Consider the following 26,111-nt stretch of genomic DNA (forward strand, 5'->3'; position numbering starts at 1 on the left):
ATGAAGCATTCAAGGCGCTGCTCATTGGGACCTTTGGCCTCTCACGGCGTGAGCGAGGTGCCCGCCTGCTTCACCTGGACGGTTTGGGAGACAGACTGCCATCAGCATTGATGAACGAGATGCTGCCCCTGGCTGATGGACACAAGCCCTGCCTCATGTTCGAGCAAGCGTTCCTAGAGTTACTGCCCAAGGACATACATCTGCTGCTGGCCGACGCAGATTTCAGCGACCCCCAGAAGGTGGCGGTCCAGGCAGATGTGCTGTGGAAAGCCAAGAGGGAGAGCGTGGCGTCCGTCGGTCAGATTACCAGGCCACGGCAGGGGGGCGCACACAACACAGAGGCAGGAGTGAGGAGGCCAGTGAACAGTGGTGTTTCTACCACCAGCGATGGGGCACAGAAGCCCGCCGTTGTCGCCCGCCCTGCAAGGGCCAGGGCCAGGGCCAGCTGCCACTAATGACTATGGCGGCTGGTCACCAGGACAGCCTCTTGTACGTCTGGGACAAACAGTTGGGACGCCGCTTCTTGGTCGACACCGGAGCGGAGATCAGCATCTTGCCCCCGACGGGGTACGACACCCGCAACAGGAAGCCAGGACCCACCCTGAGGGCCGCAAACGGCAGCACGATATGGACCTACGGCACCCGCACAGTGCAGCTGCAGTTCGGCGTCAGCCGGTTCACGTGGGACCTCACACTGGCCGCGGTGGCCCAACCACTCCTGGGGGCGGACTTCTTGCCAGCTCACAGCCTGCTGGTCGACTTGCAAGGGAAAAGACTGGTACATGCCGAGACTTTCCAGACGTTCTCCCTGGGTGAAGCCAAGTTGCCGGCCCCACACCTGGACTCCATCACGCTGTCAGACAACGAATTCACCAGAATCCTGGTGGACTTTCCATCGATTCTGGCACCGCAGTTCACGGCAGCCATGCCCAAACACGGGGTACAGCACCACATTCCAACCCAGGGACCACCCCTCCACGCCCCCGCATGAAGGCTCCCCCCGGAAAAGCTCCGCCTGGCGAAGGAGGAGTTCAAGAGGATGGAGGAATTGCGGATCATATGGAGGTCCGACAGCCCATGGGCCTCCCCCCTGTACATGGTGCCCAAAGCAGCCGGGGGTTGGAGACCATGCGGCGACTACCGCAGACTGAACGAGGCTACCACTCCAGACCGTTACCTTGTGCCGCACATACAGGACTTTGCAGCAAACCTGCACGGGGCAAGAATCTTTTCCAAATTAGATCTCATCCGGGGATACCATCAAATCCCGGTGCACCCTGAAGACATCCCCAAAACAGCACTCATCACCCCGTTCGGCCTGTTCGAGTTCCTCCGAATGCCGTTCGGCCTGAAGAATGCCGCACAGACGTTCCAGCGGCTAATGGATGCGGTGGGACGCGACCTGGACTTTGCATTCATCCTTATAGCCAGCAGTTGTCAGGAGCATCTGTCCCACCTCCGCCAGCTCTACTCCCGCCTGAGTGATTTCGGCCTCACAATCAACCCGGCCAAATGCCAGTTCGGTCTCGATACCATCGACTTCCTGGGCCACAGGATTACCAAAGACAGGGCAACACCTCTGCCCGCCAAGGTAGATGCGATCCGCCACTTTGCCCGGCCCAACACGGTCAAAGGCCCGCAGAGTTCGTTGGTATGGTGAACTTCTACCACCGTTTCCTCCCCTCAGCAGCCCATATCATGCGCCCTTTGTACACCCTGATGTCCGGTAAAGGCAAGGACATTACTTGGGACGAGGAGGCTGCGGACGCTTTCGTTAAAGCCAAGGAAGCCTTGGCAGATGCCGCAATGCTGGTGCACCTCAGAACGGACGTTCCAACCGCACTCACGGTGGATGCATCCGACACAGCAGTCGGTGGGGTGCTGGAGCAGCTCATTGAGGGGCGCTGGCAACCCCTGGCGTTCTTCAGCAAGCACCTACGACCACCCGAACTCAAGTACAGTGCTTTCGACCAGGAGCTGTTGGCACTGTATCTGGCAATCCGGCATTTCAGGTACTTCTTAGAAGGCATGTTCACGGACCACAAACTGTTGACCTTCGCGTTCACGAAGGTGTCCGATCCCTGGTCGGCTCGCCAGCAGCGACATCTGTCCTACATCTCCGAGTGCACGACGGACATACAGCATGTCTCGGGAAAGGACAACGTTGTGGCGGACGCACTCTCCAGACTAGCTGTCCAGGCCCTGTCCCTGGGGGTGGACTATGCAGCACTGGCGGAGGCGCAGCAGGCAGACGACAAGATGCCCAGCTACAGGACCACAGTCTCGGGTTTGCAGCTGCAGGACTTTCTCATAGGCCCAGGTGATAGGACCCTCTTGTGCGACGTGGCTACCGGCCAACCTCGCCCCATCGTCCCGGCAGCCTGGAGGCGGCGAGTTTTCGACTCCATACACGGTTTGGCGCACCCATCTATCAGGACAACCGTCCGGCTGGTCTCCAGCAAGTTCGTGTGGCACGGACTTCGCAAGCAGGTCAGTGAATGGACCAGAACGTGCACGCAGTGCCAAACAGCCAAGGTGCAGCGGCACACTAAAGCCCCGCCGCAGCAGTTCGAACCCACTCACTGGAGGTTCAACCACATTCATGTGGATATCGTGGGCCCCCTACCAGTGTCCCGAGGAGCGCGATACCTCCTAACGATGGTAGACCGGTTCACGAGGTGGCCAGAGGTGGTCCCGCTCACCGACACATCTGCCGATTCCTGCGCCCGAGCACTAATCGCAACCTGGGTAGCACGCTTCGGGGTACCGGCCCACATTACCTCCGACAGAGGCGCCCAGTTCACCTCCAGCCTTTGGTCGGCTGTGGCCAGCCTGTTGGGAACGCAGCTACACCACAAAACTGCCTACCACCCACAGTCGAACAGACTGGTGGAACGTTTCCACCGTCACTTGAAGTCGGCTCTCATGGCCCACCTGGGAGGACCTAACTGGGTGGACGAGCTTCCCTGGGTCCTGCTTGGAATTTGTACAGCGCCCAAAGAGGATCTGCACGCCTCGTCGGCCGAGTTGGTGTACGCCCCTGGCCGTCCCGGGAGAGTTCATACCAACCCCAAGGGGGCAAGAGGAAGAACCCGCAGCAGTCCTGGACAGGCTACGCGAAAGGCTCTGCAACCTGGCCCCCGTACCAACTTCACAGCACGGACAGACCCCGACCCATGTACCCAAAGACCTGCAGAACAACTGTAAGTTTGTGTTTGTACGAAGGGGCGGACACCGGGCACTGCTACAGTGGCCGTACGAGGGGCCATTCAAGGTGATCAACAACAACGGGTCCACGTACGTTCTGGACATTGGGGGGAGAGAGGAGGTTTTCACGGTGGACCGACTCAAACCAGCCCACGTGGACTTGGCGCAGCCAGTCGAGATTCAGACACCGTGGCACAGAGGCAGACCTCCCAAACAGAGGCTGATCCAGACTGTGGACATTGGGGGGTGTATCGCTGGTTCTGGGAGGGGGGGGGGGTTATGTGGCGACCCACTTTCTGCGCAGGCGAACCAACTCACAAATAGCCAGCGCACGGGGGGAGACTTTGGTAATGCACCTCTGACGTCATTTCCGCCTGGAGAGGGCAGGCGCTAGGGATTAAATGCCAGCGCCGCGAAGTTTGAATAAACTAGTCTCAAAACGACTTACCGACTGCGTGTCGTTATTTCAGCGCTGTGTGTAGCACATCGCTACATACTATAATATACATTTTATTGTAATTTATAGCTTTACTGAGACACCTTGCATTGCTTATGGAAGATGCTGGATGCAGTGCCAGTAAACTATTTTCTCCTTGATGTTGACCTTCCTGAGAATTGTGGAAAAGTACTCATCCAGACAAGTAGAAAGTATTCCATCATATTCCTGATTTACAGAAAGGACTTGGGATGTCCAAAGCTGAGTCATTTGCTGCAAGGTTCCCAGCCACTGATCTGCTTTTATAGCAGAGTATTAACATGACTAGTCTAACTGAGTTTCTGGACAATACTGACTATCCCACAAGAATATTCAAACTAGAGGGCTTAGTGATGGTAATGCCATATGTCAAGAATCGAGGCCTTGTTAAAGATGATCATTGTCTGGCACTTTCAGTGTGCAAATGCCACTTAATAGCACATGCCTGAACTGTTTCTAGGCCTTGCTTCACACACTTAGATTTAAGAACAGTTATAAGCCCTCTGCCATCAGGCTTTTGAACCAGAGGGGATAACTTCACTCATCCCAACACTGAACTAATTCCCCAACCTATGGCTCATTTTCAAGGACTCTACAACTCATGTTCTCAATATTTATAATTATTTTGTATTTGCACAATTTGTTGTCTTCTGCGTGTTAGTTGTGTCTGTCTTTGTTGTAAGCAGTTTTTCATTGATTCTGTTGTTTCTTTGTGTTTATTGTGAATGCCCTCAAAAATGAATCTCTGTGTAGTACATGTGTACTGTATATTTACATAAATAATCAGTAAATAATTCATAAACATGCAAGTAAAGTTTTTTTCCGATCTTGTGTAGTGGCCCTTCCATACCAGAGGAGGTGCAAATGGAATTGAACTTCAGCAAACATTCCTACTCTTTATTGTGGAAGACCACAGAGAAAGCAGCTGAAGATTGCTGGGCCAAGCACATTCCCCTAAAGAGCTTCTACAAAGATGTCCTCAGGCTCATGTGAAAGAAGTCTTCAGAATTACAAGGATTAAAGGAAACAATGACTTGCAAATATAGTCTTTCATATCCATTCCAAAGTGTATGAAAGCCAATGGAGACTTTTAAAATTGTGATACTGGAAGTCCAGCAGGCAATCTGTGCACAGAAAGCCATACAGACTGCAAGACCATGCTCTGAGTAGATTCTACTGATTGTGCTTATTAAACCATAAGATAAGGCCATTCAGCCCATCGAGTCTGTTAAGCCATTCAATCATGGCTGATTTATTTTCCCTCTCAACCCCAAGGGCCCTGAGTACCCATAGTGATTCTACAGTATTTCAAGCTGAAATGGTTCAATTCTTAGCCACTGTACATTCAAATTGTATAAAGAAGAAAGAAGAATGTTCCCAACTTACCATGTTCTCTTGTTGTCAAAGAAAAGTACAAGGTAGAGGTGTTCCCGTGCTTCCACTGTCATTTGTTCTCCCAGTTTGAGCACATCCAGTGGTGGAACGGGAATAGGAACACCGTGATGGTATAGTCCTTCCCGAGGCATCTTTGGATCAATTATCTGTAGAAGAAAAAACAGAGACACAATCAGATATTGTTAAAAAAATTCTCTGGAGTCTTTGCACGTTAGTTACATATCACACTCTTCTCTTCAGCTACCAACTAATGCGAATTTGAAATATGCATTTTATATAATCCCGTTGCTGTAAGTTCAATGGTGACAAATAAATGTTGTATTTTCTAATACACACAGTGGTCACTTTATTAGTTACACCTATACACCTGCTCGTTAATGCAAATATCAAATCAGCCAATCATATGGCAGCAACTCAATGTATAAAAGCATGCTGACATGGTTAAGATGTTCAGTGGTTTTTCAGACCAAACATCAGAATGGGGAAGAAATGTGATCCAAGTGTGGAATGATTGTTGGTGCCAGATGGGGTGGTTTGAGTATCTCAGGAACTGATGATCTCTTGGGATTTTCACGCACAATAGTCTCTAGAGTTTACAGAGATCACGCATTACAACAATGGCGTGCAGATGAACATCTCTGAATGCACAGCATGTTGAACCACGAAGTGGACGGGCTATAGCAGTAGAGGACCACAAACATACAGAAGTACACTCACTTTATTAGGTACAGGAGGTAGCTAATACAGTGTCCAATGAATATTATACGTGATATCAATTATTTAAGGTTAAGGAACTATTAATGTTTCCAAGATTATTAGACTTTATTCAATCAATCAATAAACGGGTAATTTTTTATCATCTGTATATGTTTCCAATCATACATCAGCTGAAGAACAGATGTGACGAGAGACATTCATAAGCATGCTTTGTCTAAAGTTTCACATTATTTGACATGAATATTTGAGGTTAATTTCTGAAAAGGGCAATCCAGCATTATTTTTACGTGGCCACCCCGATTATCTTTTAAATGATTTCATTCACAGCAGTGAAACATTTGAGTCCAAGATGCAGCACAAAGATAATGAGGCAAAAGCTGGTGGCTAAACTATATGGTCTAGCTATGCTATTCTCCTTGGAGTTTTTGGCTAAAACAGATTTTTCAAATGAAACATACAGTATTCTAAAATGACCTTTTTTTGCACTGTGCAGAAAATTTGGAAAGCTTAATTTTCCATGCTGTTCTAAATGATACTCTGTTCCCAGGCATTGAAAGTAATTGGATAAACTAATGGTCAATCATGTCACATTGAAGTAACCGACTGAGATTGATTTGAAGCACATAATTGGTGCATAAATATCCATCACTCAATATACTTTCTGGCAAAACTACCATGCTTTTCATAAGTTCTGTTTACTTTGCCTTTTAAACAGATTGTGTTCCCTGAGTAAATTAACTTTATTTGCTGGATAATCAACTGTTTGGTTCAGGTCTAGATATATTGTACTTTGCCCCCAAATCTGTGGCTGTTTCAGCATTGTCAGAAGTTACCACAGATCTGTAAAATAGATTTCTCTAATCTGGATAATAATGGCATCAGTTTAAACCAAAATTATTAACTGTGTATTATTTGGACATACAAATCCAAATGTTACGAATGTTATCCCTCAACAGTACATTTTACAGTTTAAAGTTTATCATACCGTAAGTTACAATAAACATACAAGCTCAGGTTCAAATTTAATTATCATTCAACCATACATGAATATAGCGAAACGGAACTGCGTTCCTTAGGGGTCGAGGTGTAAAACACATTACCAATAGCACTCAGCACAAATAGCACATATGGTTACGATACAGAATATAAACAAAAATGCTGGAAACACTCAGTAGTTAGGCAGTATCTATGTAAAGAGAAATAGAGTTAATATTTCAGATTTAACACCATTTATCAGACCTGATATATTAACTCTGTTCTCTTTCCACAGATGTTCCTGAACTGTGGAGTGCCCCAGCACTTTCTGTTTTTACTTCAGGCTTCATTGTTTCATTTACACATAAATATGAAAATATTATTCAACAAATTTGTAGCAATATTATAGCAGTGTGCAGAATACATCTACAGGCAGTCCCCAGGTTACGTACGAGTTCCGTTCCTGAGTCCGTCTTTAAGTCAGGTTTGTACGTAAGTCAGAACAAGTACATCCAGTATTATTTAGCGTCAGTTAGTCAAACGTTTGTCTTAGTATATATTTTACCTTTCTATGCATATAAAACACTTAAGAAACATATGTATTCCAATAATTAAAGCTGATGAAGGGTTTCGGCCCGAAACGTCGTCACTACCTCCTCCCATAGATGCTGTCTGGCCTGCTGAGTTCTGCCAGCATTTTGTGTTTTAATTAAACCACTGCATTGCTTAGTAATAATTGTAGCTTTCATCGGGGCAGGGCCTTTCACATGCTCCATTATTCTCACTTTATCCGTTACCCTTTAACATTGTTCCGATCGTTGACCAACTGTAGCCTAATGCTTTTCCAATGACCGATGGCGTTTCACCTCTTTCCAAACACTTTATTATTTCCACTTTATCTTCAATTGCAATCGCTTCCCGTCAATGGAACAGAAACACTGCGGGCGGCGGGTCCCAACCTGCACCGGCTCCCGAGGTCCGCTGGATCCTAAAGACCACCACACTGAATTCCCCGGGTCCTAAACTCCACTGCACTGCAGCAGGTTAAATGGGACAAGTGGGGGCTGTGATGGGTTTGGGTATTTGATCCTCCACAATATTCTGCATGGGAATTTAAACTGCAGAACTAGAGGTGGCAGTTTTTTTTTTTTACGAGGTCTAGTTGCAAGCTCGACATCAACTCGGCATGGATGGTACGGGAGTCATTGGATTGACATCAACCCGGCATGGGAGCGGTCTGTCACTAAATCGAACTCGGGAACCTCGAGCCCAGCGCTGATCTCACTGCGCCACCAGCCGACCGGAAAAGGGGGGGGGGGGGGGGGTCAGGGTGAATCTTACTAAGAAAAATTTAAGCCAAATACAAAGTTACACACTCAACACGGTATCAACGGCAACGACTTAAAATGGCGGATAGCTTCTCCTTCCTCGGTTTGTAAGTACGAGTTGTCCGTAAGTCAGACGTTTGTAACTCGGGGACTACCTGTATATACATTTATACCTAATCTGAATTAAAGGAATTAAAGAAAATGGAATGCATTTTAAAATGGTATTAAATGATAACTATACTCACTGTATCTGAATTTATTTATAGACAGTGGTAAATATTTTGATTCACTGATGAGCTTGAAATATTAAAAATGGGCTTTACTCATTAAGAAAAAAAGGAAAATACATATGTCTTACCATGTACATAAAATGTAGACATTTATAGCTTAAGCATCAGTAATCAAAAGCTTTACATGACATAGAAGTATCAAACGGTAGCTCCGAAGCAAATGTTTTGCTATCTCATTCATTCCCGAAGGACATACCAGAGCTGGATAGGATGGGTATCCTCTGCACTTTGCCCAGACCAAATCCAGTGACTCCAAAGGACTATCCTCATCATCTGATATCCAGCCAGCTGACCTGCTCAATCCTTTGCGCACTGTTAAAAGAAAGATTTAACAGTGAAGAATTTTAAAATGTAATTCTTTATGCAGTTGTATCAAGAAGCAGAAATCCCGACTGCATCAAAATTCATTTAAAATTTGTTAATCATTCATTTTGAACCTGAGTGAATATAAATTGGCTTGCTACATTCAAAATTGTGCAGGTCTTCATGTCCACATATAATAAAGTTAAAATGAGTAAACCCACTGGTGGAGCACACTAGACAGAAGGCACTAGGGAATAATAGCTGAAAATAAAAATCATGAGCTATCAATATCTTGAATAAAAGTCGCAGCTGGACTGATGTTTGAACTTCTTCTCAAGCAAAATCAAGTTGGACCCACGATGAAAGTCCACGTAACACATGCAAGAGAAGGATCTTTGCGTTTGGAATTTGAAATATCTTCACAGCAAGGCTAGAAACCAAAGAGACTGCAGTTACATCCTAAGCTTCACCCACAATTAAATTTTACCTTTTTCCACCAATTGATATGACACTAATAAGGTTGACCTTAGCAATACATGGTCTGATACTTTTTGCATTATAAAGGGAGGAAAGATCATGCCGAAAAACAAATATCCAATCATCTGAACTGGCCAGAGTAATTCAACCAAATGTTAACCACATACAGGTTTATTAAAAAAAACAATTGCTGGAAGTTGCAATAAGAACATAAAAATGTTAAAAACAGAAATCATGTATAATCTCTGCTCCAAAGAGGAAAAATGTGTTCCCCTTAAGGCTGCAAATACTAAGTGGATCTGTAATCAGAAAACCGATCTACCTCTTCCAGTGATTGATTCTTCAAGCAATCTAGTGATTGCTGTTGTCCCAAAGTTTTATATTGGCCTTAAAGTAAAATTTTAGGTCTTACATTGTTTCAGATTGAAATTACATTTTTGATGCATATGGAAGATTCCTTTTCTTACAACATGTTGTTATATATTATAAGAAACCATGCAGCACATTTAATACACCACACAATATATTACACAGTCAGTATACACACTATATGTGCACATCCATGCCTTTTTTTCATATACTCTGCTACTAAAAATGCTACTGTGGATGTCAGACTTGCTAGAACATATCACTTTTACTTGATTACCTCTTCACCTACCTCATTGGGAAAATACTTTAATCTTCCTTGCTCGTCAGCACCGTTTGTGTTTATGACTTGACAGAAAGAAAATGTTTTAGAACTTAAGTGACAAATAGTAAATCTTTTTTACCCCCTCCATAAATGGACTCACCACCATGTGCATGCCTGCTTGATCCGATTGGATAAGATTCATTCTCTGTACAAGATGTGTCTTCACTGCTATCCTCATGGAAATTCACTCGGGAAAATGAAGGCTTCCCTCGACCCTGCTTTGAAGGGGTTGTGCTGGTATAAGAAAAGTGATAAATTTTAGGATACACTTCTGTCAGGTTCAAGTTACTGTCATCTGACTGTACATAAACAACCAAATGAAACAACATTCCTCTAGAACATGGTGCACCTGCAAAATATATAACACACACAGCACATAAACCAAAATATTACCATAATTTAATAAAATATAATTCAAAATGCATACAGCACAGGTAAACAGTAAAGAGTACTGTATACAGTAAACAGCTTACTATCCTAGTGACGAGACATGGTGGTGGCAGGGTATTCATTAGTCTCACAGCCTGAGGGAAGAATCTATTACAGAGTCTGGAAGTCCTATTTAAAAGTGTTTGATAAATACTAACTTTCATTAATTCACCACTTTACTTGTCTCTCACGGTTGGACACTACTTTGGTGATTCAGATTCAGTCCTGACCCATGTGTAATCTGCACTTTCTTTCAGCTTACGTATGGGTTTCCTCAGGTGTTTTTCTCATATCGCAAAGACACAATGGTCAACAGGTTAAATGGTGCTGATGACTGGTGGGAGGATCCGCCAGTAGTTGATGGCAAAGGAGTGAGAATAGGGTTACAGAGATATATATCAGGAAATGAGACTGACGGAGAAATGATGAACCACAATGGACCTGGTGGGCTGAATGGCCTCTGGCCATAGACCTTAAGACAGAGGAGCAGAATGAGGCCTTTCAGCCCACTGTCTGCTCTGCCATCCCATCACAGCTGATTTATTATCCCTTTCAAACCCATTCTCATGCCTTCTGCCTGTAATCATTGAGGCCCTTACTAATCAAGTACCTATCAACCCCTGCTTTAAATACAAACCCCATTTCTAGAAAAGTTGGAATATTTTCCAAAATGCAATAAAAACAAAATTCTGTGATATGTTAATTCACGTGAACCTTTATTTAGCTGACAAAAGTACAAAGAAAAGATTTTCTATAGTTTTACTGACCAACTTAATTGTATTTTGTAAATATACAAACATTTAGAATTTGATGGCTGCAACACACTCAACAAAAATTGGGACAGAGTTAAAATAAGATTGAAAAGTGCACAGAATATTCAAGTAACACTGGTTTGGAAGACTCCACATTAAGCAGGCTAATTGGTAGCAGGTGAGGTATTATGACTGGGTATAAAAGTAGCGTCCATCAAAGGCTCAGTCTTTGCAAGCAAGGATGGGTCGTGGCTCACCCCTTTGTGCCAAATTTTGTGAGAGAATTGTTAGTCAGTTCAAAAGGAACATTTCTCAACGCAAGATTGCAGAGAATTTAGGTCTTTCAACATCTACAGTACATAATATTGTAAAAAGATTCAGAGAATTCAGAGACATCTCAGTGCGTAAAGGGTAAGGTCGGAAACCACTGTTGAATGCGCGTGATCTTTGAGCCCTCAGGCGGCACTGCCTAAGAAACCATCATGCTTCTGTGACAATTATAGCCACCTGGGCTCTGGAATACTTCGGAAAACCATTGTCACTTAACACAGTCCGTCGCTGCATCCAGAAATGCAACTTGAAACTGTATTATGCAAGGAGGAAGCCATACATCAACTCTATGCAGAAACACCGGCGAGTTCTCTGGGCCTGAGCTCATCTCAGATGGACCGAAAGACTGTGGAACCGTGTGCTGTGGTCAGATGAGTCCACATTTCAGCTAGTTTTTGGAAAAAATGGGCGTCGAGTTCTCCGTGCCAAAGATGAAAACGACCATCCTGATTGATATCAGCGAAAGGTGCAAAAGCCAGCATCTGTGATGGTATGCATCAGTGCCCAAGGCATGGGTGAGTTGCATGTATGTGAAGGTACCATTGACTCTGAGGCGTATATTAGGATTTTAAAGAGACATATGTTGCCATCAAGGCAACGTCTCTTCCCGGTACGTCCATGCTTATTTAAGCAGGACAATGCCAGACCACATTCTGCACGGGTTAAAACAGCGTGGCTTTGTAGACACAGAGTGCGTGTGCTTGGCTGGCCTGCTACTAGTCCAGATCTATCTCCTATTGAAAATGTACGGCGCATCATGAAGAGGAGAATCAGACAACGGAGAACATGGACTGTTGAGCAGCTGAAGTCTTATATCAAGCAAGAATGGACAAAATTTCCAATTGTAAATCTACTATAATTAGTATCCTCAGTTCCAAAACAATTAAAAAGTGTTATTAAAAGGAAAGGTGATGTAACACAATGGTAAACATGCCTCTGTCCCAACTTTTGTTGAGTGTGTTGTAGCCATCAAATTCTAAATTTGTGTATATTTACAAAATACAATTAAGTTGGTCAGGAAAACTATTGAAAATCTTTTCTTTGTACTTTTGTCAGTTAAATAAAGGTTCACATGAATTAACATATCACAGATTTTTGTTTTTATTGCATTTTGGAAAATATCCTAACTTTTCTGGAAATGGGGTTTGTATATACAATGACTTGGCCTTTATAGTCACCTGTAGCTATGAAATCCACAAATTCACCACTCTCTGGGAAAAGAAATTCCTCTTGACCTCTGTTCTAAATAGATGTCCCTCTGTTCTGAGGCTGTGCCCTCTGGTCCTAGAACAGCCTTTCCACATCTAGGCCTTTCACTATTCAATAGGCTTCAATGAGATCTCCCTTCATTCATCTAAACTCCAGTGAGTACAGGCCCAGAGCCATCAAATGTTCCTCACACATTGTAAGAAAATATGAAAATACACATTACTTCTACAAGCTTACACTGAATAGCACAAAGTGCTGCTTTCATGAAATCTGCAGTAATATGCTGAGATACAAAGACTAAATTTAAACTAATTTGCCCTTCCCATATTAATCCAGCCATGCAATGATTGCATGGAAGGAAAAACCACTATAACTCAATGATTAGCTTTTCTGCCATAGAGAAGTAATATTACATGAAGTAATTAGCATTGTGACTCAGCCTACGTCATTAATAGATTGCATCGTTAATATATTGTTAACATTGGAGTCCATCAATAATACACTGTAACAGTATTTTTCACTTTCCACTCCTTTGTATTATACACTCAGTGGCCACTTTATTAGGTACACAAGCTCATTAATGCAAATATCTAATCAACCAATCATGTGGCAGCAATTTAATGCATAAAAACATGCAGTGGTTTTACAGACCAAACATCAGAATGAAGAAGAAATGTGATCTAAGTGCCTTTGGCCGGGAATGATTTTGATGCCAAACAGGGTGGTTTGATGCCAAGCAGCAGTATTTTAAAAACTGCTGATCTCGTGGGATCTTCATGCACAACAGTCGCTTAGAGTTCACAGTGAATGGTGCAAAAACAGAAACAAAAAAAAAATCCAGTGATCAGTCGTTCCGTGGGTGAAAATGCCTTGTTAAAGAGAGAGGTCAGAGGTAAACAGCCAGACTTGTTCAAGCTAACAGGAAGGTGACAGTAACTCAAATAATCATGCATTACAACAGTGGTGTGCAGAAGAGCGTCTCTGAATGCACAACCTTGAAATGGATGGGCTACAGCAGCAGAAAGTCACGAACATACAGTCAGTGGCTACTTTATTAGGAAGCCCCTAATACAATGGCTACTGAGAGTATTGCTCTGTGCAAGGGTAATTTGAATTCTGTGCATTTAAAATATATGCTTATTTGTAACAACTAACAGCATCTTCATAATACATCTAATCACATCATTAAATAAATTAGTAAAACATTGATGAACTGAATAACTAGATATCTTATTTTGTCTGTTAACTATAATACCTTCTGTTTATGAACTTTTACCTGAAATAGAAGTTGGCCATTCTGACTCCTGAGCCCTCTCCACTATTTAATAAGATCATGGTTAACCTCGTAATTAGACTAACCACATTCCAGCATATACCAGGAACTTCATATCCTCTTATTTAGGAAGAATCTATCTAGGTAGTCTAAAAGGCTCTCTATCCGTCACCTTGTAAGAAGTTCCAAAGAGGAAAACTGCCCCTCATATGATGAAATACGGCCTTTTACGTCACAAACACTTGAATATAGAATCTGAATTAATTTAAACAATGGAAGAAAACCTCAAAACACCAACCTTTCCATTCAGCATTAGAAATACCAGCTGAGCAGTGACATATAGTACATCTGACCTCACAGCCTGGCCCTGGAGCTCAGGAAATCCATCAATGGAGTACGAGACAAGTAAATAGACACCCGACCAACAGTACATCCTTCATTTCTGCATTGCAACATGCAAACACAGAAGTCCAGGACATGCTGAGTGGAGGAAGCACCTTGTTGACAGTTCTGTTCCTGGCAAAGTTCATAATGTTTTGGTCTATTGCTTTGAATGAGAATTTCATGTATTTATCTGTAGCACACTTATGGCCATTATATTCAGCTCATGCTATTTGTGTATTATGTCTGCAATTGAGTTGAGAGGAAATGCTTGCATACTTGAACTGGATTTAATTCCTGTGTAATGGCAAAGCAAGTTGCTGAATTTCACAATTACCCAATACCTCAGTACTGAATGTACAAACAAACCGTTACCTGGTGCGATCTGAAGCTGCGCTGCTACTTGTGCTGGAACTGGACTCTGTGTCTGAACTGCTACGTGGTAGACTTCGTTCATTCCGATACACTCGGAAACTTTCATTCACAGGTTGGCTCCCCCCATCAAACCCATTTGTTGGCAACCCTGAAAAACAAAGCAGAATGAAAAGATTTACCATCATATTCAACACACAACTTATTTTTGCTGTAACACACAAAATGCAGGAGGAACTCAGCAGGTCAGGAAGCATCTATGAAAATAAAAAGAGTCAACATTTCAAACCAAGATCCTTCATCAGGATTCATTACTGGTGGACTTTTTCCTCTTAGTTGCTCACATGGTTCTACAATACCCATACCTGTGTTGATAAATAAATGAGCTAGTTTTTGGAAAATAATATTCCATAACGTGCTTCCCATATTAAGAATATCAAATAAGCACTTTGAGTTAAAAAAGTAAAGAGAACTGAAGGGAAAAAAAACAAAGATTTCACAGTACATGAGAAGCTAAGCATTAAGGATTTCTTCTGTGTATTCTTCTTTTAGATATCAGAGAACACATCTGTTTTCTGCCTTCTGCATTTAATGTCAACTTTATGTACTTCAAGAATGGGTAGAGTCTGGTTGGTTCAGTATAAGCATTTTTATTATTAGCTGAAGAATGAGGTGTCCGGGTTTCAGTTTTCATTTGTGAAATAATCCAGGCACTAACAACGGGTTACCAATTTACACCAAATTATAGTCATCTTGTTTAGCTTCACAAGAAGCTAGGCTGAAACAAACAGAAGTATGCTTTAGATGGGAACTACATGGCTCACTGTCATGTGAGGCAGCTCCAACCACAGTGGAAGACACTAAGTGGTGAGAGCCTCTCAGAAATCCATCACAAAGGGAATTGAGAACCGGTTCAAATTCTGCCCATGAAAATGCTGATTCAACAATACATCCCCCAGAAGGAAATGAAACATAAAATAAATTTTAAAATGTTCTACCTCTCTACTATGAATGCAGACTAACATTTTAGGCTGTTGACCCATTAAGACAAAACTATTTAATCAAGATTACCTTCAGGCATTCATACATTTAGCATTGAAACAAACATCTGCTTGAAGCATTTGAAACAAGGACCTTCTTTACCTATGTGTGCGTTGTCACCAGCTGATTTATCACTATCACTTTCAGAGGTGGTGCTCGGACTACGGCCTCGCTTCCTTGGCTGGTTGGACCTTGTCAAAGTTTGGGTTGCTGCTGCAGGATTCTGAGGACTGCTGTTCTGATTTGGCGGGACCTGAAATTCACGATGTTTTGGTGGTCGCCCTGGCCGTTTAGGCAAACCTACACACTTATTTTTGGATTTTGCAGTGAAAAGGAACTTCGTCCGTCTACCAACTTCTGCCGCTGATGCTGACGAGGAAGTAGTGCCAAGACCTGCAGAGGAAAGATTAAGGCAAAGTAGTTGAAGGCAATCAAGTTAAAGCCAAAGATTTGTGATCTTTGAGGTGAAATTTCAAATCGTACAATCAACTTTGATTGACTAAGTAGTAATTTGTAAAAGCTTCCAAAATTATTATTCTTTTGAAAAAAAAATCTACACAACAAGACCCTGCAATAGATTGTGAGGACTGCTGTGAGGATCATTATACCAGAAGTGCTGTGCTTACAGAGTCCTTAGCATAGTCATGGATTCCTCCCATCCATCCCACAATCTCTTTGACCTTCTACCATCAGGCAGAAGGTACTACAGTAGGAACAAGGTCTGTTTGGCTGGGTAACAGCTTCTTCCCCCAGGGTGGGAGACTTCTGAATGCCTTGATACTACCCAGTACATATTATTTATGGCAGTGCCATTAGAATTATACAGTTGTATATTTAATGCTATGTTGTATATGCCCTTTGTGTCAACTTATACATCTACAGATTTTAAGTATCTGTTAATATTATTCCATATGCTGTATGTGATATATGTACTGTGTTGCGCACCTTAGTTCCAGAGAAACTTTGTTTCATTTAGCTGTATACATGTGTATGGTTGAATGACGATAAATTTGAACATTTTCCTTGTTTGATAGAACTGAGCCAACATTCCTGTTTCACAACAGCATATAATGGCAAAAGTTTCTACGAAAGTCCGGTGATGTCATCCAAAACCAGTAATATTTTGATTCAATATGGAGTTACAAAGGGAAAAAAATTCTAGAAAATTATCAAAAAAATCATTCAAATTTACTGCCAGCTGTCCAGTGAAATGCCCGCAATAATATTCAAAGTGATCTCCTGTGGAAAGGAAGTTTGCCACAACATACTGTGGAGTGACCTACAGAAGTTTGGTGCCAAGAGCAAACAAGTGTTAACTTAATTTCACAAGCACTACCAGCAGTCTGCAGCTAAATTGTAGGATCCACTTTAACCAGAGAGTCATCTTACAAGACTCACTGATATGCAACAGAACTCAGCTGTATTTCAACACTCAACTTCAACAGCAAATGGATTAAAGCCTGCATCAAAACAAGGAACTCATTCAAGAACAAAGGTAAGGAAAGCTTCCAGTGTTCTGCTTCCCTTGAAGGACAACAGTATCTAAGTGTGACATGGATGATGAAGGACAAGGACAACTTCCTCCCCAATCAGTGAGACTACTGAACTCCATGTCACCTACCCAAGACTCAAAACTTATCAGCCAGTAGCGTTATACTGTTTACTTTTTAAAACTTGTGCTGTTAATGCACTTGATGATAAATGTCAATCTTCTGGAATATATTTTATTATTTATTCATTAATTTGTGGTAATACTACTTTATCTGTTGTGAGTTAAATTTACTGTGTTGTACACCTTGGTCTGGAGGAATGTTGTTTCGTTTGGCGGTTTTCACGTATACCGTTAAATAACAATAAACTTGAAGTCACTTAATGAGGAAGATGCAAAATCAAACCCTCCTCTGCCTATGAATGTGGCAACCTGGATTAAACAATGAACCAAATCATCAAAACCTACCTTTAATACAGATTTTGAGATAAATTCTTAAAATCCCTCTCAAACATTGCGATTCAGTGGTTATGAACCTGAAAATCAATTTGTAAATAATGTCCCAAACTTTTGCAAGAACATATCCCCTTGCCAAACTTTAAAATCTTATAACTGTTAAATAGTACATGTACGTTGAGTATAATTTCAATTCACAAATGCAAGTTATCTGCCTTATTAACAGCAGAGCTATGCGTGTCCTTCCATTCTATTTACATGGTGAAATATCTGCTCCCTCAAAGCGAAACTAGAAAACTTTAAATCATGAAAAGCTCTGAGAATGAGCATTTTAGCATGTGTTGTTAAATATGCCAATGTCTATCAAATGTAATATCTGAAATTAGGTGAAAAACCTGAAGAAGCCATTTGCTTTTAAAAAGACTACAAAGTATTAACCTGGAACAGGCATTTAATTTACGAGATGAATGCTAGTCTATTAAAAACAAGCAACCTTTAGAGTCACATACTGTATTATAGGCACTACCTGCAAGTTCCAAGACTCAATCCCAAGAGACTGGCCTTCTCAAAATCTAAGTAGTCTCCATGCCAAACTACAGCAAATGTAGCTCTTGCTTCTATTCACAAAACCATTTTTGAAGCCTGAGCCAATTTTTAAAAAATTATTTCTCTGAAGATTCAGGTGAATAAAGCGGATAATTAAAAGGCTCTTTTCATCCATACCTTTTCCAGTCTCGTGGCTACTGCTTTCCTCAGCAGCACTGTCCGTCTGCCCATCTTTTCCCGATGGGTTAAGTCCGGCTGTAGACCCTCGACCTGGTATGCCATGCCGCTCTGATCCCGCATTTTGCTCTCTATGCTGACCAAGTTTCCGTCGAATCATAGCAACCTCTTTTCTCAAGAGCTTAGCCCGACGTGACCTTCCATTGCTCTGTTTAATGGAGCCCATGGTGTCCAGTTTATTGAGAAGTACCTTCAATTGTTCTTCCAATGGCATATGTGATCTGTTCTCAGTGACCAACAGCCGATCTACTTCTGTTAAGACACAGTGATCAAAACAGAGTCATTATTTGTGCAGGAGAAAATGAGAAAGACAGAAAGAAATTAGGAAGAAAAACAAAAACTGTGAGGGATAGTACTGTAAAGATGTGACTCAGCCACATTAACAAAATTCTTCAAGCCGAGCTGTTAAGATTAATAAAGCAGTAACACAAGGTCTTCGACAATGCACTTTTAGAAAGAAAGATAAATTAGCTTTATTTGTCACATGTACATTCAAACATCAAAACATTCAGTGAAATGTGTAGTTTGCATCAAATGAAATCAATGAGGATTGTGCTGGGCAGCCGGCAAGTGTCAAAGTTCAAAGTACATTTATTATCAAATTATATATACATTGTACAACCTTGAGATCCGTCTCCTGACAGGCAGTCACGAAACAAAGAAACACAAAAATTAATAAAAAGAGACTGTCAAACACCCAATGTGAAGGGGAAAAAAATAACAAATTATGCAAACAAATTACATGCAAGCAAATAGCATTCTGAAGTCCACAGAAGAGTGTATCTACTGACCCTTAGTTTAGTGCAGAGTGGAGCAGTGAACTGAAATGGCCTGACCCTCACCTGCAGTCCCAACACCTGACCTTTTTAATTGTCATCCAAACATTAATGCCCCCCCATCCCTTCCCACTGATCTCCCTCTTGGCACTTAACCCTTGCAAGTGCTACACCTGCCCTTACACTTTCTCCCTCACCACCACACAGGGCCCCAGACAGTCCTTCCAGGTGAGGTGACACTTCACCTGTGAGTCGGCTGGTGTGGTATACTGCGTCCAGTGCTCCCGGTGTGGCCTTTTATATATTGGTGAGACCCGACACAAACTGGGAGACCGTTTCGCTGAACACCTAAGCTCAGTCCACCAGAGAAAGCAGGATCTTCCAGTGGCCACACATATTAATTCCACGTCCCATTCCCATTCTGATATGTCTATCCATGGCCTCCTCTACTGTCAAGATGAAGCCACACTCAGGTTGGAGGAACAACACCTTATATACCGGCTGGGTAGCCTCCAACCTGATGGCATGAACATTGACTTCTCTAACTTCTGTTAATGCTCTTCCTCCCCTTCTTACCCCATCCCTGATATATTTAGTTTTTTTTCTCTCTCTGCCCATCACTCTGCCTGTTCTCCATCTCCCTCTGGTTCTGGTGCTCTCCTCCCCCTTTCTTTCTCCCTAGGCCTCCCGTCCCATGATCCTTTCCCTTCTCTAGCTCTGTATCCCTTTTGCCAATCACCTGTCTGGCTCTCAGCTTCATCCCACCCCCTCCGGTCTTCTCCTATCATTTCGCATTTTCCTTCCCCCTCCTACTTTCAAATCTCTTACTATCTTTCCTTTCAGTTAATCCTGACAAAGGGTACCGGCCCGAAATGTCGACACCACTTCTCCCTATAGATGCTGCCTGGCCTGCTGCGTTCCACCAGCATTTTGTGTGTGTTGCTTGAATTTCCAGCATCTGCAGATTTCCTCGTGTAGGGCACAGCAACATCAGTCTGGAAATTTAAACTTGTTTTTGCATAATCCACAAGTCCCTTCCAGCAGGAAATTATAGACCTTTGCCAAGCTTCCCAATTCTGGTCTAGAATAGTTATATTAATTACCACATTCCTTCAGTGTCAAGGTTGAAGTCAGTATCATAGACTAGAACTTGAATCACATACACATCTGTAACACTGCGACCATATTGAAAGTCATTTTAATTGAATATACAAGGGGTGATTGATAAGTTCGTGTCCTAAGGTAGAAGGAGTCAATTTTAGAAAACCTAGCACATTTATTTTTCAATATAGTCCCCTCCTACATATACACACTTAGTCCAGCAATCGCAGAGCATATGGATCCCTTCTTTGTAGAAGTGGTCCACAGCAGAGGTGATTGATAAGTTTGTAGCCTAAGGTAGAAGGAGATGAGTTATTAACGTCAAACTTTCTGCATTTTCACTCAGAGTTGAGCTGCATGTGCATGTAATGAGACCGTCTTGGACCTCCAGGTGGTCCACAGCAGGGTGATTGATAAACTTGTGGCCGAAGGTAGAAGGAGATGTGTTAGACAGCTCTCGTTACATGCACGTACAGTCCAACACTTTGAGTGAAAATGCATAAAGTTTGAAGTTAAATACTTACCTCCTTCTACCTTAGGCCACGAACTTATCAATCACCCTTCGTATGTAGTGAGGGGTTTGGAGATTGGTATGTTTTTCAAAAATCCAAATACAGGTGGCTCCCGCTTTTCAGAAGTTCAATTTACGACAGCTCACTGTTACGAAAGACTTACATTAGTACCTGTTTTTGCTAACCAAAGAGGATTTTCGCTTTTACGAAAAAAGATGCCCGCTTTATATGTATGTTTACCCCGAGAAAGACTACAATGACAGTGAAGCCTTGTGTGGGCAGTTGTTTGTGCATGCGTGTACGTGCCGATGTTTTTTCTCCAAATCGACTTTGGTTCGCTGCCTTCCCGAGTTTGGTAAGTGAAACTACACTGTACCTACAATATTTCTACTTCATATAGGGTGTAAATTTATTATATCATTCCTGCTTTTACTATATGTTAGTGTTATTTTAGGTTTTATGTGTTATTTGCTTTGATTTGGTAGGTTATTTTTTTGGGTCTGGGAACGCTCAAAACATTTTCCCATATAAATTAATGGTAATTGCTTCTTCACTTTACGACATTTCGGATTACAAACAGTTTCATAGGAACGCTCTACCTTCGGACTGCGGGGGAAACCTGTATCTAAAAAATTACTTTAAAATTCAATATTCAATCATGCAGTTTTGTAATACTATTTGGTTCTTTAAATTATTTTTTTTATTATTTCATTTAATGATGTTGCAAACTGAGTCAAGCTACTATCAAGAAATATTCTCTTGAATAATTAAGCCTGAAATTTAATGAATAGTCTCATAAAATTATGGATATGGGGAATGCCCTGGATTTGGCCTCTGGTGCATGCTGACTGAGCTGGTCTCAGTGTGGGTTTGAACTATAAGGCATGAGCTCATTTGTGATAATGGCAGAAAGGCTTTTGACATGCCTTGTAATACACAAACAAAATGTTGGAGGAACTCAACAGATCAAGCAGCATCTATGGAGAGGAATAAAAAGTTGAGGTTTCAGACCAAGACCCATCATCAGGACTTCATCATGATCCTTGCACAAGGGAGGAAAAAATATTTGCACATCAAAATTTGATAAGGACAAAATGAGTCTCTATAATTTAACCTCCACAAGTGAAACCTATGTCTAGTTCACTTCAGCTTTCCATAGTAAGGTATATCATCACGAAGCAGCACCATCAAAGGATGGACAGAAGAAGGATAAAATTAATTTATAACACTGAATTTGTTTTCTTGGCTTTTGCATACAAGTACAATCTTCTAACTGCTAAGAAGTGAAGAAATGACCTGAGAATTTAAAACAGGGCTACAAAGTAAAACAAAAAATAAAATTGATTGGACAATTTTGTAAATAACTGAAATTTAAAACTCAAAAGTTACAAAAGCTGAACTTTCCCCAACAGAGATTTTTAACTAATATACATTCATTGGTATAATTAATAAATTGCACCCACCTTCTTCCCAGAATAGTTGACCAGTGTCTTCTGGTGGCACTGGCTCCGGTACATGCATCCCTGTTTCATAATCAAAACTGATTTTCTCTGCCTGCTTGCGAGCATATTTCAGTACCGCACCTCCTTGGTCTCGTAGCCTGATTGCTGCACGGTAAAATATCGTATCCTTCGCATTGTACTGCAAGCAGTTGTTCACAATCAAATTAAAATCTTCCTCAAATTGGTCAAACGTCCGATATTGATAGCCTTCAAGTTGTTTTTTCATTGTTTGAAAGTCCATTGGCTTTTTAATGTGATCCAAATAATCTGGAACCTGACCATAATTTATAATGAAAATCAATCTTAAATTTCAGATAAAATCTTTTAACATTCAGAAGTTCAGAATTCGCTCAAACCAGTATCACCAAATATTAACTAGTCTTCAAGCAACATACCTCTTTTAAAGGCACAGGCTCACCAAAAATATTTCCTGTGTCTTTCTCCTGGAGCTGTTCTAGCGTCTTACGAAGGAGGATGAGGAAGGGAGTTAGCTGTAGTTCCATAGCAAATTGCTGTATCTTGAGCTGGGTTACAACCAAACCAGAAAGATATCAATCAGAAATGAATGTCCATGAATAAAATGGGTGAATCTTTTAATTCAAATGTACACTTTAAAAGCATTCAATGCCCTTTATCCTGTAGTAGTAGCACACTATTTTCAACATCCTAATCAAAGGTTTCAAATTGCAATCTTACTTCTCGCTCAAAATTGAAGCTGGCATTGAGTCACACACATGCAAACAGGCTTTTCAGCCCAACGGATCTATACTGACCAAGATGGCCCATCTAAACTAGTCCCATTTACCTGTGTTATCCCATAACCTTATTCACATTTCAAATACATGTACTTGTCCAACTGTCTTTTAAAAGCTACTTTTGGACATGCCTCAAGCTCTTTCTTTGAGCAGCTTACTCCACATACACATCATCCTTTGTGTAATACAGTTGTCCCTTAAATTCCTAATCTTTCCACTCTCACCTTCAAAATGTGTCCACTAGTTCTTGGTTCCCTCACCCTCACAAAAAGACTAAGTGCATTCACCCTATTTATGTCCTTAATAAGTTTATACACTTTGATAAGATCATCTCTCAGTCTCTTATGCTTCAAGTAATAAAGTCCTAGCCTGTCAAACTCTCCCTGTAACTCAGTCCTTCAAGTCCTGGCAGTGTCCTTGCAAATTTTCTGTACACTTTCCAGTTTAATAACATTTTTTTTCTATTGCAGGGGAGCCAAAGCTGAATACAAAACACCAAATACAGCCTCCTTAGTGTCCTGTGCAACTGCACCATGAGCTCCCAACTTTTATAATCTACGCCCTTATCCATCACTCTGTCCACCTGTGATCCATTTTCAGGAAACCATGTACTTTTACTTCAAGGTTCCTCTGGACTACAATATTCCCCAGTCTTGCTGTTCACTGTGAAATTTCCACCTGGATTTGATTTTCCAAAATGAATCACGTTGAACTTATTCAAATTAAACTCTATTTCCCATACTCAGCTGATCCAAGATCCCCTTGTAATTTTTTGATAGCCTTCTTCATTTTCCATTCATTATACCATATATTTTGGTGTCATCTGCCAACTTACTAACCATGCTTTGTACATTTTTTATCCAAATCCTTGACATAGATGTCAAACAACAAGAAAAAAGAGCAAATGCTAGTGATATCAGACCATCTGGCAGCATCTATGGAGAGAGAAACAGAGTTAATGTTTCAGGCCCATGACCTCTAATCAGAAAATCTTCTCTGTTTCTCCTCAAAGATGCTGCCTGTCCTGCTGAGTATTTCCAGCATTTTGTGTTTTGATGTCAGACTTCCAGTATTGGTGGGGTCTCGATTTTCAATCATATAATGAATGCCCACCTTCTTCCAAATTAGTTTATTCTTGCATCTTTGTAAAATAATGTTAACAATTTTAGTATAAAGTACAGACTAATCTTCAATATATAAATGTATATTTTTCAATTCACAGAGTCCCATGACAAAATCTTAAGAGTTTTCTGGTGGTTACCATCATACTCTTGAAACAATAGTTTGCTTAACTATCCATACATACTTTGAAAGTTTTCCTTAATAAATTATTCCACACCCCTACCTAATGCATACACCCCATTTCCTGATTAAAAACAAAATGCTCTTTCACCAATGCCTAGATACAACTTGGTACATACATTCAGGTAGGTACAGGACTGATAAAGTAACAGACAGGCAATTGTCTGAATGGAACACCAGGAGGTAAATTGGCATACAACAGATATATCGTCAGATTTTAAATTCAGAGCATGCCACATTAGTTACATTCAATGATATGTTGATAGGACTGGGAGAATGCCTAACACAGGCCTTAAACTGACCATCTATGCAAGTACTTAATGTCCACTGAAGAACTGGTAATTAAAGATTCAAAGATTTAAAGTACATTTATTATCAAAGTACGTATACAGAATACAGCTCTGAGATTCAGCCTCCCGCAGGCAACCACAAAACAAAGAAACACCATGCAACTCATTCAAACAACAAACACCCATTGCAAAAAGAACAAATTGTGCAAATGGCATAAAGCAAGCAAACAACACGTGGAATATCAAAAATCAAACCAGTAATATTCAGTTTAGTTCAGTTCACCACTGCACTGCTTGCTAATGGCAGGTCACAAGGCCATTCTTTGTCAAAGCACTCCAATCTGCATCGATCGCCCCAATCAAACCGCTCACAAACAGCACAAAAAAGAGCAACCAGAATCCGGGAAAATGTGCAGCATGAACCTCAAAGTCCGCCAAAATGAGTCAACTTTGTTTAGGGAAAATACATCTACACAGCAAAGAGAAACATAAACATGTTCACTCTTTGGTTACCTGTGCCAATCTCACCTCCAAATGTTGTTTACTAGTCAATAATTTAAAGCAAGTGTTAATTAGCAAAACCAAATACCACCATTAGATGGCACTCCGCTTGGACGCAGTAGAAATTCACTTTTTCTTCCTTAGATATCACAACAAAATATAGTTCAAAATTTACCATGAATATTGCAGACATTGCAACATAAAAGAGCAGTGAGTAGAAAATGCTGGATGACAACGATGATCAAACAATAATGCTGGATTGAAAGATGCATTTCCACACAGGATCCTCTGCCAACTAGTCATTTAAGCAAATGATCTGATACAAATGAGATCCACAGTAAAATATAGTTTACAGTGATTCTTATGCAATTGATGAGTCTTCCTTCACTACCATCTAATTCTAACAGTAAATGCCACAATTCATTTCTTACTCATTTAGCTCAGTTCGCCTTCCATTATTTTTTGCAACTATTGCTAGTGGTAATTTTTATTGTCAATGATCTCTTCCAGAAGACAATAAGATATAGGAGCAGAATTAGGCCATTCAGCCAATCGAGTCTGGTCTGCCATTTCATCATGGCTAATCCCAAATCCCACTCAACCCCATACACCTGCCTTCTTGCCATATCCTTTGATGCACTTACTAATCAGGAAACTACCAACTTCGGCTTTAAATACACCCACAGACTTGACATCCACAGCTGTCTATGGCAGCACATTCTATAGATTCCATGTACTCTAGCTACAAAGATTTTTCCTTACTTCTGTTCTAAAAGGTTACCCCTCAATTTTGAGGCCATGCCCTCTAGTTCCAGATACCCCCACCAGAAGAAACATCCTCTCCACACCTTGCTTATCTAGTCCTTTCAACATTTGGTAGGTTTCAATGAGATCCCTCCCCCCCCCCCCCCCCACCGGCATTCTTCTAAATTCCAGAGTACAGGCCCAAAACTGCCAAATGCTCCTCATACGTTAACCCTTTCATTCCCAGAATAATCC

The 26,111-nt window shown here is 41.6% G+C and overlaps 1 protein-coding gene across 3 annotated transcripts in view; it reads right to left on the bottom strand.

Annotated features, from left to right (window-relative positions):
• brpf1 (bromodomain and PHD finger containing, 1) overlaps window positions 1–26,111 on the bottom strand; it is a 56,121-nt gene that overhangs the window by 8,861 nt on the left and 21,149 nt on the right. For 2 of the 3 annotated variants that reach the window (XM_073072802.1, XM_073072801.1), the window contains 8 exons: window positions 22,660–22,788; window positions 22,226–22,538; window positions 18,314–18,625; window positions 15,748–16,038; window positions 14,608–14,755; window positions 9,959–10,092; window positions 8,584–8,699; window positions 5,069–5,223 (listed from right to left, as the gene is read on the bottom strand). In XM_073072802.1, the coding sequence (XP_072928903.1) occupies window positions 5,069–5,223; window positions 8,584–8,699; window positions 9,959–10,092; window positions 14,608–14,755; window positions 15,748–16,038; window positions 18,314–18,625; window positions 22,226–22,538; window positions 22,660–22,788 (1,598 nt within the window). Of the gene's footprint in view, window positions 1–5,068; window positions 5,224–8,583; window positions 8,700–9,825; window positions 9,882–9,958; window positions 10,093–14,607; window positions 14,756–15,747; window positions 16,039–18,313; window positions 18,626–22,225; window positions 22,539–22,659; window positions 22,789–26,111 lie in introns of those variants that run through there. The other variant, XR_012102200.1, reaches the window with a different exon arrangement.

Source organism: Hemitrygon akajei, chromosome 19 (assembly GCF_048418815.1).
Source record: "Hemitrygon akajei chromosome 19, sHemAka1.3, whole genome shotgun sequence".
In the NCBI taxonomy this organism is placed as follows: Eukaryota; Metazoa; Chordata; class Chondrichthyes; order Myliobatiformes; family Dasyatidae; genus Hemitrygon; species Hemitrygon akajei.